Genomic DNA, 15,281 nt, shown 5'->3' on the forward strand with positions numbered 1-15,281 from the left:
CCAAGTCCTTGTCAGAAGGCTGTATATTACTAGATGATGTTTCACACCTTCCCTTTTCTCAACAAATCACACTTGCCTTTACATTTACTTGTTTTTGTTGTTTTAAATCCCTCAGACAATTCCTCAGATAAATCAACCAACAGACCTCTCTTTGTGTAAATTAAAATATGGAGGGAAGCAATACAGTACAGTCCTGCTCTTGGGTATCTCGTAAAGAAAATCAGTCCAAAGTGGCAGATATATAAGTCTCTCAATGCTGAAGTTTGGGGATCTGGGGGCGTCCTCTGGGTTCTGGGATCTGTACAGTTCTTTTTGAAGTGCACACATGTGAAAAACACATCTTAGTGCCTTCAACCAGCCCAGCTCCCATCGGCAATAAAAGTTGACAGACAAGATATATGAAGTGTAATGTTGCCCTGACTGTCAGTCACAGATGTAAAAAAAAAACACATACACACTCACACAACACAGTCTTTCTGAACCCTGCTCCTTGAAATATGTCCTCGTCGTAGTGCCACAAGAATGAAAGACAGTGTATTGATTTGCCCAGACCTGCCTTGTTTCAACAACTGGAAGTGCTCTCAGTCAAATGGGTTTCCCACACATCAGGAGAAGCCTGTCTGTGAAGCAGACAAATGAAGAAGCCAGAAAGAGGTAGCATAACACACTCTGGCATACAGTACATATGAGGACACCCCATGCACACACACAAACATTAGACACACATGATTTGAGGAAGCTAAGGCCGCTTTTGGAGAAGTGTTTGTTTGCATCGGGAGAAGACATCAACACACAAGAATCACCTCAGTGAAATGGGATATTAACAAATATGTTTTTAACAAGGGAGTATTTTGAGCTTGTGTTTACAGTCTTGGCCTACCTTAATTCACATAAACTAAACGAAGCAAATTGTTATGAGGTTCTCAAAAGACACAAAAACTTGGGGGTCAACATTGCAACCCATTTTTATTCTATAATCTGACATTTGAGAATGGAACAAGATATTTCAAGAGAAAAATAATGTAGGGGAGGACTTTAGCCATCAATTCATTGGAACTTGAAAAGTCGGTGTTGCAGTTTTGAAGAGAACGGTTAAAAAAGGAGGGATTGGTGACAGCAGCTAAAAGAAAGTGAAAACATTTTGAGCAATAGTTCTAGTCAAATGTTGGCACTGTCCAACGGTTAGCATTGTCCAGTTAGCCCCAGATTATGAAATTACACCATTATGGGTGCAAAAAGCATATTTCTCCTTTGACGGCCATTCAAAAAAAGGTGTATTTTGCTGTAATAGTTTTGTTATAAATATTTTATGTTCCAAATATTTTATATAAAATTGAACCATTTTTTTCTACTTTCTGAAGGCTCTTAAAAGTATGAAATGGACTTGCATTAATCCCCGTTTTCTGTCATTGATTCCCCAGTCCTTCGAGCTTAGTCACATGGTATTCATGGCTCAGGTTTGATTGGTTTGCATCCAGTGTGCCCATAACACAAAATGAGAAAATTTTGCCTTGGGATGCATGGAAAGTGCCAATGCATAGCTTTCTCCAGGTATTATAGACCTCCATGGTTCTAAAGGCTCAATGAGTCTGATTCTTATTCTAGTATTGCAAGTCACTTTGCTAAGAAAGCGTCTGCTAAGAACATAAACGGTAACTTAATACAAGCCTTTAGGCCAAACTTGCTTTGGCTGACTCTAACATGATGGTGGCTATGCACAGTAGCCATTGGAACAAATGAGCTCTGCAGAGACAATTTATATGTAGAGCACATCTGACTCTCAAACTGACTGCTGGAGTCTAGAGACTTCCCACACTCTACAATTAATGGAATAGTTCACCCAAAACTGAAAATACTCTCATTATTCATTCATTCTTATGTGGTTCCTAACACGTTGGACTTTCTTTTCTTCCATGGAAAACTAAAGGTGATTTTTTTGAAGAATAGCCACTCTTGGCCACTCAATATGATGAAAGTAAACGAGGACTGGGAACGGCAAACTTTAAAAAGCACCATAAAAACATCATTAAAGTGTCATAAAAAGTAGCCCAAATGATTTGCGCACAATATTCCAAGTGTTCCGAAGTCATACGAGAGTTCTGTGTGAGGGAATAACTACAAGTCATTATTCTCTGATCATTTTTCAGTAGGCTGTTAACTGTTGAATCTGAACCATTTAGTCAGAGAACAAATCATTCAGCGAGATTTTGTGAACTGAAATCCACCAACAATACAAAAAATATATATTTCCATTATATTATAAAGAGTAGCCAGGATATTTATCAAAAAGTGAACCATGAATGAAAGTCATTTAGGTTTGGGTTAACATGAGGGTGAGAAAACGATGCCTGAATTTTAATTTTTGGATGAACTCTCCCTTTAAACTTGCTATTATACTTTTTCCACTGGGATACACAGAAAAAGAGAAGCAAAGAAAACAGAGACTTTGTTTGGGAGGAGGAGAGCTGTCTCTGGCTGAGGAAAAGAGAAGAGAAAAGGAAAGGAGAGACCGACAGCAGAGGAGCCACACTGCCAAAGGTAGGCCTGATTGGCAGCATCACTTCTCACCATTCATCACACAGGAACTCCAGACTTCCCAAATCCTTCAGCAGATGGAGCGGCCACTCGGTTTAAACACCTGATATGAAGCCATCCGTCATGCTGTAATGCGGCAGTTGGGTCTGCAGCTGGGCCCTCGATACGGTGTGGGCTTGGAAAGTAGCCTGAGTGCACCCGTGATGGACTAGAGCCAGGCAGGCTGCACCGCACCACGCTCCCCCCTGATAGCATTCACAGCCCTCCACTGGACCATGGAACAGGTGGATGCGAGAGAGAGAGAGAGAGAGAGAGAGAGAGAGAGAGAGAGAGAGAGAGAGAGAGAGAGAGAGAGATGGAGTGACTTCATGCGTAGTTGAGTGGGGGCAAGGTTGAGGCAGAGCGGTGGATAGAAAAATGCACACAGCTTCCTGCGTTGAATACCAATGCATTGAGAACCCCAAGAGCTATACACCAACCCCACACAAATAAATAATCATTACTGTCCTTTAGTCAAGCACAGAAAAATAACTGCAATTTATTTCAGCAAAATACCAGACGCAGATGCTCTGTTCGAAAACCTAGTTAGCCGCCTACTGAGGCAGCATTTTAAGGCAACATATGTGAAAGCTGTTCAAAAAAAAGGTAGGCAACTTAATTATGCAGCATATATATACTTCTCTTCAGAAGTTGTTGGGATTTATTTTATGTTTTCGATTTTAATATATTTAAAAATGTCCATTTATTCCTGTAATGGCAAAGCATAAATTTTTAGCAGCCATTATTACTCCAGTCTTCAGTGTCACATGAACCTTCGGAAAACATTCTAATATGCTAATTTGGTGCTCAATAAATATTTATTAAAGTCGGCATGAAATCAAAATTGACCCTATTTACTTTGTTAGCGGATATTACTAGTCTTGTTGAACAATTAATCCGTGCAAGTTAATACACGGAAAAAAATTGTTTGCCGAAGTTATCTTTAATCAAAGTCTGAAAAGTTACTTCCGGGTCTGGAATGGTTCTTTTCTGATGACATAGGCTTGATGGCTTGGCGCTTAACCACTCCCCTCAAACCGTTACTCCGCTATGGGCGAGAGATGGAGAGGAGAAGCGCTGAAGTAAAACCCTGCCCTCTGTTCAATATTCCGTTTCACTCGGAAATGCGTCACAACACTTGAGAAAAGTCGTTTGCAACTTCCGGTTCACGCGGACTTTAATATTAGCAATGTTGAAAACAGTTGTGCTACCTAATAATTTGTGGAAACCATGAACAATATTTAATATTATAAATGTCGTTGCTGTCTTTTTTGATCAGTGTAATGCATCTTTGCAAAATAAAAGTAGTCATTGTTTTTTTTTAAATGCCGTTAGCTTAGCAACATGCTAATGTCAAACTCTATTGAAATCTACTGCAATTTGAGTTCACCGCAGTGTTTTCAAACTCTCACCTTAAGATGCTCCATGATGGTTAGGACGCTCCCTTAGAAGGCAGCTGACTCTGTTGGCAGTGAGTCAACTTTCTAGGTTTTGGAACAAAGCCAAGAAATTGTATTTTTCTGTCACACACACACACACACACACACACACACACACACACACACACACACACACACACACACACACACACACACACACACACACACACACACACACACACACACACACACACACACACACACACACACACACACACACACACACTATAGTGGATCTCTCATTAGCTAGAGCTCTGCTGCAGGCTCTGTGGAAGCCTTGAGTCTGAGGACTAATTTGTCAACAAAAATAATTAGGGGGAATGATCCGTTACACTGGTTTTAATGAGTACAGTCAGGTCACAACACTAAAAGTGACAATGGAAAGGTCATCACAGCACCACTCAGATACCCACCCACACACACACACACCCGACCATATCAGTCTGTGCTGAATGAGCTGCTTATGAAAACCGTAATTGTTCAATACTTAAACACAGCATGAACACGGATGTCTAAGAGTTCGTAAAGACACATTTTCAGCTATGAATTCAGCTAATAAAAAGAGCCAACGCCGCTATCTGCACTTTTTCATCACTGAGTTCACAAACATTTTATGTGAGGGTTTTGTTTATTTCTATGACCTTGGCGAGGCCTTAGTGGGTATCTAATAGAGACAGTGGTTGCTGTAGCTATGGTAACCATGACTACCATTTGTAGAGGATTCTAACTTTTGTTTGATTTGAATGGGAATGTCTTTACCCAGTTAAGCTTGGCATTGCTTCAACTATTCTGAGAGCAACAATGTCTACAAATCAAATGAGTGTCTTAACTACAGTTAATTAAAATCTCCAATTAAAAGCTTGTGTATTCCTACATGCCTTCCTACACCTTTTTGGTTAATGTGAATTGCTTCGAATAATAGCATATTTGATCAGCTTTGGTCTGCTTCTTTGAAAACCATATCATTAGTGTTTTAATCTATTACTGACGCAAGCAGGCTAACAAACTTGTCTGAGCACATAACATCAAAGTGCCGATTGAAGTTGATCAATACTGCATTAATTACAGCGGCTGGCAAATTGGGTTCAGCCAATTGTACAGATACCCTGTTTTTAATAATAATAAAAAAAATCATGTTACATTAAAAGGAATTTTTGCTCTCAGAAATGAGGACACTTTCCAAAGCTGCATGTTCCTCCCTGTCCTTGTCCCTCCATTATCTGATGTCAGGCTTTAACTATGTAGAAAAGAGCTTTTTTGTCACGGATCATTGCTTAACCTTTACAAATGCTTCATCTCCACCCCATCACAGACCTTTGTCGTCTGTCTGCTGTCTGATGGAGGAAATGGCTCACATTTGTGGACTTTCTACCTTCCCCCCACTTATATGAAATGCGTTTGAAAGCAAGTGAAAAGGGGCAGATGGGCTGCAGGTAAGATACTGTATGCTACAAACTGTAGTAGTAGTCACAGTTTTACGGGTGTTGTTTGTAGGCTGATGCTCAACAAAATGCTTTTTAAAAGCACATGATGGCTATGCTCAGAAAAGAACACCTTCCTATTGCGGCAGTGTATAATTTCCACACGCTAGATTTTCTGTATGTAAAGAATACATTGATATTCCACAATGGCTCAACAGTCTGTCTCAACCTGACAGTCAATGTCCAGTGTGATGCATGAAACAGAAATAATATCAGTTGTAAATTCTAGCATCGACTAATCCTAACAAATTTGATCAGCTAAAATGTAAAAAAAATTATCAAAAACCCCAAATACCCAATACCAATTTTTAATTCCAAGATAACTGGATACCACATAGGCTACTACTTACTGAAATAACCAAGCACCATAGAATAATATATATATATATATATATATATATGCTTGGAAACATCACAGTGGAGCGGTGCTTACTGTGAACGGTACGAACTGTACAACTGACTATTTAAACAGAGCAGTGTAATTTTTTTATGTTAGGTTGACTATTTTATTATTAAATTTTATTAAGGCTATAATGAACATGCTGCGATGTCAAGATTGGAATGCTGTGTGTGTGTGTGTGTGTGTGTGTGTGTGTGTGTGTGTGTGTGTGCGTGCGTGCGTGCGTGCGTGCGTGCGTGCGTGCGTGCGTGCGTGCGTGCGTGTGTGTGTGTGTGTGGCTCGATCGAATGGAGACATAAAAACATACTCCGTCATTTTGTTCACACAGGACATCATTCAAAGTGTTTCTCTATATTTGTGTACACTCGCAATAAAGCACAACATTGTGCTTTTGTTAAACTATAAACTCTTGTCAAACTGTAACCTACAACTGTCACCCAACCAAAATATCACACACACACACACACACACACACACACACACACACACACACACACACACACACACACACACACACACACACACACACACACACACACACACACACACACACACACACACACACACACACACACACACACACACACACACACACACACACACACACACAGAATGGCAGAGAGACAGAGAGAGACACAATCCACATTCAAACCACAATATCTGACTTTCTGTTGGTCGGAGCTAATGACTGTAAATTAGAAAGTTGTTCGGCTTGATAAGATCAATATACACGCTGAGTTTTGTAACTGTAGGTAAAACTATAACTAAGTTATAACACACTTTATGCATCCTTTTTTAATCATAAATTTGTTTCCTCGCCACGGCCAAACCGTTCGAGATATCAAAAATCCCCTGGCAATTTATCATCTTCCATGTCTTGACTTCATGCTGACCGAGTTTCGTGGTCATCGGATGAATTCTCTAGGAGAAGTGTTTCAAATGCGAGAGCAAGCGTTCTCCAATCAACCCGTAATAGCCGACTTCCTGTTGGGCTGGCGTAAAACTTGACCCAGGGAAAGTTGTTCGGCCCGATTAAATCTATAAGTGTACCGAGTTTCATATTAATTCATGCAAGCGTGTTTGATATACGGACAAGTGTTCGAATCCCATTCCAGGGGGCGCTGTCGAGCCCCCCTGCCACGCCCGGGTACCAGCTTCAGCCTGGCCCTAATGGCCGCGGGTTCTGACCTGTGTGCAAAATTTCAAGAGTTTTCGAGCACGTTAAGGCCCTCAAAAGTGCCAGAGATTTTGCACACAGCAGAGAAAGGGTTAAACTAAACTAGCCCCCCTCCTCACACACACACACACACACACACAGAGGGGCAGAGGGAAAATGCTCCAAACAGTACACATTCAAACCAAAATATCTGACTTCCTGTTGGTCGGAGCTAATGACTGTAAATTAGAAAGTTGTCCGGATCGAAGAGAAGAATATACGTACCGAGTTTGGTTACTGTAGGTAAAACTAATACCCCATTTTTGACTAAAGGTGGCGCTACTGAGCCCCTTACCACGCCCGTTTCTGAAACTTCGCACATGTCTATTACACAATAAATGTCAAATGCATGTTGAGTTTCATGCAATTTGAAGCATGTTAAGAGCCTCAAATGCATCCAAAAAGAATATAAAAGTTTAAAGCGTTGCCATGGCGACAGTATTAAAGATATCAATAATCCTTTCACAGGTCTACATCTGCCGTGTGTTTACATTATACAGATGAAGTTTGAAGCAAATCGGGTAAAAATAAGAGGGTGATTTCAAAGCATTTTGAAAGTGACACACTTCCTGCTGCCAGTTGGTGGCGCTATAACTTTGACTCACAATAGTCACATCCATGTGATCGGCCTCTTACAACAAACACACTGCTGAAGTTTCATCAAGATCAGTTAATGTATGAGGATGTTATAACACACTTCCTGTTTCCAATATTCGCCATAAATTCGTTTCCTCGCCACGGCCAAACCGTTCGAGATATCAAAAATCCCTTCGCAACTTTTCATCCTCAATGTCTTGACTTCATGCACACCGAGTTTCGTGGTGATTGGTTGAATCGTCTAGGAGGAGTATTTTAAATTCCATTGCATGTGTTTTTTAAACTACGCCAAATAGCCGACTTCCTGTTGGGCTGGGGTAAAAAGTCAGAGCATGAAGGATATATGAACCGATGAGATCTATAAGTGTACCGAGTTTCATATTATTTCATGCAAGCGTGTTTGATTTATGGACCAAGTTTTCGGACCCCGTTACAGGGGGCGCTGTCGAGCCCCCCTGCCACGCCCGGGTACCAGCTTCAGTCCGGCTCTAATGGCCGCGGGTTCTGACCAGTGTGCAAAGTTTCAAGAGTTTTTGAGCACGTTAAGGCCCCCAAAAGTGGCAAAAACCTTGAAAAAAAAATTATTATAAAGAAGAAGAAGAAGAAGAAGAAGAAGAAGAAGAAGAACAAAAAACCCTTAGAAGAACAATAGGGCTCTGCGCCCTTTCAGGGCTTGGGCCCTAATAAAAAGTGGTAACCTGCAACTGTTAACCTAAATAGCTGTTTATTTTTTAGCTGTCTATCATGTACACTCAGAAGAGTTCTGCATGGCCATGATATGACGACGTTAATGTACTTGGTCCTGGCGGAATAGATCTGCTATGCTGCTGCTGATATTGTTGCTGCTGAAGAGCAAGTACAGAGACGTGTTACTGCCGACATGTACTGCTGCTGCACAAATATATGAAATGACCTGTCGCAGATCTTTACAGGTGGAGCTGGGGAAGGTGGAGGGTTTCAGAGGAACTTTGGACGCAATTTGCAAACTGCTACAATAACCAACTAGTGAAATGTTGAGCAGCTCATTGGCTGATGCAACAGGAACCAATCAGTTAGTGCCATGTTTAACAATGTAATTGTTAGCAGGAAACATCAGCCTATGCCATCTTAAGTTACATGACAGAACTTGGTAGTTAAACTATGAAAATGTATTTTGTGGGTATACATATTATGTATTTAGATTGATTCAGTAATTTTTTTTAATCGAATAAAACTAGTTTTTGTAATTTTGATATTGCCATTTTTAAGTTATTTTTTTTTTCCAGTGATAAACATAGCGAGGTCATATGATAAAAAATATTGCATACCGTTTAAACTGTTTATTGTGCCATAAGGTTTTCTGTTTCCCTTACCCGTTTTAAAACAGTAGGCAGTACACAGTGTTACCCTGCACGGTATTCAGTAAATATTAAACTAGTATTCCATTCCGAACATATGGCACGGAAGTGAAAACACCTGTCCGACATCAGTGTATTTAAAATACACCATCATTTAAATGTTTGGTATTGTATTAATTGGACCGTGACTACAGTTATAAGTTTAATTTCTCAAGTTTGCTTTAAAAATCAAATTGCATTTATCCAATCAAAAAGAAAGAAAAAAAGAGAAAGAGAGATCTAAGTAGACAACAGGTGGAGCGATAATGCTGTGAACAAAGTTGTACTGGTAGAGTGGCATGCTCAGGTTGTGTCAGTACGATGGTGTTGCAATTAAGGCATGGCTGATTTGTCTGATCAGGCATGTGAGCAGAGAGACTGGAGCTGTCAAAGACAGCCTGAGCAATTTATGGAGGTGCAGCCGCCTATGAAAGGAAATGTCATCAGAATCGGTGAAAAGCCATTATGTTAGAAGGGTGGAAACGCTTTGAAGGTAATAATGCACTCGGTAATTAAATGAATATGAATGCCAAGTGTCCATGCCACTTTGAGAGAGTCATTTTCACAAAGAGATCATTTTCTTATTGTCCAATCAATGGGGGAGGGTGGAAAGGACTGAAAAACGAACTCTTCGCACCATCAAGTGCTTCTCGTTGAGCGAGGACTTTCTGGTTGGTTGAGGGCCAAGGTTAAAATGACAATGCAAACACAACTCACATCTGACCATACCTATACAACCACATGTGGAGTATGTCAGACAATGCAGGCAAACATTGCTTTTGCAGCACACGATGAATGAATTGATAGAGAACCATTCGGACTCTTATCAGATAGCTTTTATTTTCTGGTCTGGTGGATCAGGCCATTGCATGCAGTGAGAGCTGTGCAGTAGGGAGATAAGGAGAGAGCTTCAACAAAGAGCTCAATTTATGAATGCGGTCAATATCCGAGGCATGCAACACTTAGTCACATCATCATGCTTCTCCAGCTGGATGTTATCAGAGTCTGACTACGACAAAACACGAGAAAGAAAGAGGGAGCGTAGAGCGAGGAGAGAGAGAGAGATTGTATTAATGTGAACAGTACTCACAGTTGGACAATGCCACCCCCCCAGTGAGATAATTTCCTCTCAAAATTGCAATCAAAGCTGCCGAAACACTTCAGCAACAATATTAACTCAACGGCTCCTAGGGGGGAACTTTTTATCCCTCTGGTTTTTGCCAACCCATCCTTTCTTTTATTCTGTCGTGCAAAATTGCCCTGTTAATGTCCTCAACATTGACGTTTAATCATAAATTTAAAGGATGATGAACAGAGGGCGTTTTTTATTTCGAGAACAATAAACGTCCTTCAAAGCCTCTTTGCACACAAAAAAAAAATAACAACAGTGTGCATCAAAAGTACTTGTGCAGAAGTATTGAGCAGACACTTGAATCCTTATTCTGATTACATGAAAGTAGCTGTACATTTATAACAGAAATTGTACATGTTGTATCAGTTATAAGCTGAACCTTTGTCTAGGGCTAGGCATTCTGAGTTGTAGGGTGTGTGAAGTTCATAATCATAACACAGTGTTTTCAAACTCACCTGAGGAATGTGTTGCTCGGATGTTGCTCTTTTATAGCTAATCAGACTTAAGCTTTAAAGTAAATGTTTTCACTAAAGGATTAAAAGATACAAATAGAAAGAAATTAGTTGTTAACATACAGACAGTATATAAAAGTATATAAATTAATGTGATACTGTAATTTGATCTTGAAAGAGTTTGTTGAGATACATTACACTTTACTTTGCAAATTCATATGTTTGGGATCTCTTCTGAAATGCACATGATTACTGGGGTCATTATCCATTTGCTTGCCATTTAATCTCATTGCTATATATGAGAAACAACTGAGTTATTCTTTTTTTTTACTTTAAAAGGACAGTCACACAACACTTTTCATTCCATTGACTTCCATTCATACATGTAAATGTGGGAGATGGAAAAGCAAACTCATGCGAAGGAGTTTCACATTTCGAGTTCAAGTTTGGTGAAATTTGACCTGCAAATTTGTATCAAAGGAAGATGTGTGATCAATAGCATATTGATACATCACAGCACAACCTCTTTTAAAGATGCAGGTTTGCAGCATAACATAAATGTGTGGTGTGTTTGCAAATTTTTATATTCAATGTTATTTGAAAATTAAATAAATAAAAAAAAAGTCTTAAAAATGCTGCATTAATGAAAAAAAATAAAATCAATCTAACAGTCACAGACACCAATCTAGCATTTGTTTACATATAGGAACAAAATATTTACATGCAAAAAACATAATTTCAGCTTCCAAAGCTTCTTAAGCAAATGTAAACACACAGTTAAAAATGTAATTGGTTTACAGTATCAGTTCAAGTCATTCGAGTCAGATTGGAATGTGAATGGATCAGAACCAACATTGGAACACCACAACATGGTGACAACACAACAATGTACTAAAGCCTTGCCTTCTTTCTTTGCACATGCATTATGGGCTGACTGCGATGTAAACAGTAAAATCTGGACTTCCGTCGAAGAGTTTTACGCAGGTCTGGATCAGTCTTCTCTGTTAGATAGAATACAATCTTTTTTGGGGGGGTGACAATGAGCTTTTAAACTTTGCAGATCTTATACATGCACAATCAGATACACACGAAAGGAAACGGAAAACATAAAAAAGCCTCTTTAACTAATTTTAACTTGAGTGCTGTTTTTTTACAGTCATGCGCAAGATGCTGCAAAAGAGATGCGAGCACAATGGTCAAGATAATCCGTCTAGCGCACGTTTACATGGAAAAACAAAGCTAAAGCAGAACAGGAGAATGCAAAAACACATTTAGTGTGAACAGACCCCAACGACTGCAAGATTTCCATAACGTGACGTGCTTGTCTGGCTGCTTCCTCTGCAGTGGCACAAGTTGACACCAGGACTATTCCGTTACAGGAAAGAAGTCCTCAGACCCGGAGTTTCAACTGCTCTATTTGTCATAATTACTTGATTGTGGGGAACGTCTAGGAAAGGTCTAATCAATCTGATTTAATTAAGTGCAGTCAGACAGTTGAAATGAGCAGAATGGAAGTAATAAGCACATTTAAATCTGCATATTTGAGCTCGACTAACAACGGCAATTCAAGGCACTTACCCATTTACCATTCTTTTGTCTCCAGAAGAAAAAAAATGTCTCTCACTTGCAATAAAGTGAAATTAGGGGCATTTTATTCACAAGATATATTAAAAACATATAATGTCAAATAGAAACTGATTTCAGTTTAATTCTTTTTGAAGAATATAAAGAAATAATGTTTTTTCTAATGTAACGTGCTATTATCTACTAAACTGAAGTTCCCTGGTTTTCAAGGGCACAGGGAGGTCAGGCAAATTTGCAGCATTACAGCTGGAAATGGTGCAGGGAATGCTTTGGTTTCTGGTGAAGCTATAGGGAGGGCTGTAGACAACATGACAAACCAGAAGAGACAGAGGATCATTAGGTTTCCCTCAGGCCAAGCACAGGCACTCATGGAGAAAGGAAATGCTCACTAGCTCCTGAAAGAAAAGACAAGGTGACTTGTACAAAACTGTCCAGTGAATGACAGCCCCTCACACCAGCATCCGCCCCTCTGACATGGGCTTCAGCCAAAGGTGACATTGGGTGTATTCAAGGGGGAGTAGAGCTGATACACAGGCCTGTCAGTGCATCTGACAAAACTTGACGGACAACAACTTCAATATTTGGACGCGTTACCATTTCTACATGTTGATACTAACCAAAAACAGAATCCAAGCGTACAGGGAACATTTTGTTCGAAACGGTTTGGCAAAGTTTTCTAATATTTAATAATGTTCTCAAAATAAAAATTATATTTCATATATCATATATAATTTAATTGTTTGCAAAATGATAAAATGGAATGTTCCCTTAAAGGCCAATTCACACCGCACAGACAAACTCTAACAACCATGTAAGTTTTGTTGGATTCAATGCGTTTGTTTAATTTCACCTGACTGAACATCAACAATCCAACGACCAATTCGTACATATTTTATGAGGTAGCTAATTCGTACGACCCCAGTGACAGGTAGGTTTAGGGGCGGGGTCAAGGGTAGTTCATTTGTATGAATTTATACGAATTGGGCAACTCGTAAAATATGTACGATTGAGCAAAAATCAATTCGAGTGAGGTCGTATGAATTCGTTTCGAAATAGCCACCTCGTAGAACATGACAGTTATTTTTCATAAAATTCTAAATCCAACGGCTAACATGTTTGTTGCCGTTTGTCTGTGCGGTATGAATTGCCCTTAACATTTGAATAACTAAGAAAAAACTTTTTGAAAAAAAAAAGAAAAACTGAATGCTTTAAACCGTCAGAGAACATTTAAAAACAATAACTTAATGGGAACGTTAGCAAAACATATTTCTGATAGCTGGAATGCAGCCTATTAAGAATGGAGGTGGAGACAGTGAAACTAAACAAACACTATGCATAAATAATGAATATATTGGGTATAAAATAGTTCTCTTACGGCAAAAACAAAGGTTTTGAGACCACACTAAAAATGATTAGCGTCCTACTAAAGACATTTCTTCAAAGAAATTATTTTCTTGCTCATTAATGCTATTACTGGATTTCGCATCTGATAATTGAAGTTAGCCTTTATGTCATGATAGTGGAGTTTGGTAATGTGTTTTAGCAGATAGTAGGTGTTTCTTAACATCAACACCCTGTCAGGATTTGAAGAGGCATTTAATAAGGCTGCATATGCCTTTTGTCTTGTCTCAGCCATGTGTTTACATGTGTCACTTTTTTTTTAAAGAACGGAAGATATATGTTCCTTGATGCATAATTCAAATAAAGAATGCCAACAAAGCACATACAGATCAAGATCAAACGTTTCGGCAATCAGCCTTGTTGAGTGAATGATAATATGGGAGTTATAACTAATAATTCATTAAGAAAATACAAGCGAGTGCGGATCTTCCGTTCTTTATTTGAAAGTATTGCAATTTCCACTGATATATGAAAATTACAGCTCATTTCTGCCTGGTCGACAAGGACTGTCGTGCAAAGAGGGGTCATATTGAGGATAACAATCCAGAGTTGACTGGGAGGTTATGAGTGAAAGTGTGATATATTTATTGTGTTTGACAGTTTTTGTTGTGTTTTTTCTTTCCATAAACCCCAGTATCCAGAAGGACACAACAAATTCCAGCTCCATAAAACTATTCCAATTAACCCAAACACAATTTATAAAAGCAACAATCTTCTCACTTTTTTCTAAGAGAATTCTTTTAACGGATGATGAAATCTGATTAAAAACATTTCTATAATTGACCATAAATAACTCCCTTCTACCAAAATCATAAAATATCCAATAACCTAAAGAGCTTGTTTCCTCCACCACAGGAGCTCTCATTGACTCACTCCTTCCCTTCCAAAACCAGCCTAAGATGGATATGAGGTGATTACCCCCAAAGTCCTGCCGGGGAGGCCCAGCTCTGTGTGCTGCTTATTAAACATAAGTACCATGTAACCTCCCTGCACTAAATCAAGGGACATGTTATTGGTCCCCGGTGAGAACGCAGGGGTCAAAGGGTCCTGGAGATGTGTTGTGCTGTGCTGAGCTCATCCTGGGGAGACACCAGCTGACAGCTGCCACTAAATTCACTCACACACACACACACACACACACACACACACACACACACACACACACACACACACACACACACACACACACACACACACACACACACACACACACACACACGTCAGCATAAGGTGCACACTCCATGGCAAATGTGGCCCAATCAATACTCATTGGAATTGAGAGGATGAATAGAACAGTAATGAGGGAGAAGAATTTGGTGGAAGGCTCATTTCTCTCTCATCGAGAATTTTCCAGGGATTTCAAGCCTGTTTATGGTTGATAATAATGTAGGTTGAAATGAAAATAAAATAAAAAATCTGATATTGTTTTACGCTATATTTCTTATATATTTGAATTGGTTGCACAATTTAGAGGAAATTGGATTATACAGTTTAGAGTCATTACTAAAACATTTAGCACATAGTACAATTGACCATACGCAAAGACCCGCCCCCTTTAGTTACTGTTGCTATGTCCGACAAGCCACGCCGCTCTCACGCCACACACCGTGTTCTCACGCAGTGAAAAAT

The 15,281-nt window shown here is 39.4% G+C and overlaps 1 protein-coding gene across 8 annotated transcripts in view; it reads right to left on the minus strand.

Annotated features, from left to right (window-relative positions):
* Positions 1-15,281, minus strand: part of runx1t1 (RUNX1 partner transcriptional co-repressor 1) — a 123,771-nt gene that overhangs the window by 58,305 nt on the left and 50,185 nt on the right. The window contains exon 1 of one of the 8 annotated variants that reach the window (XM_079590376.1): positions 2,569-2,585. The exons of the other annotated variants lie outside the window; for them this stretch is intronic. Coding sequence (XP_079446502.1) covers positions 2,569-2,575 — 7 coding nt within the window. The 5' untranslated portion in view covers positions 2,576-2,585. Of the gene's footprint in view, positions 1-2,568; positions 2,586-15,281 lie in introns of those variants that run through there. 8 annotated transcript variants of the gene reach the window in all.

This window comes from Phoxinus phoxinus, assembly GCF_949152265.1.
Source record: "Phoxinus phoxinus genome assembly, chromosome: 19".
Lineage (NCBI taxonomy): Eukaryota > Metazoa > Chordata > Actinopteri > Cypriniformes > Leuciscidae > Phoxinus > Phoxinus phoxinus.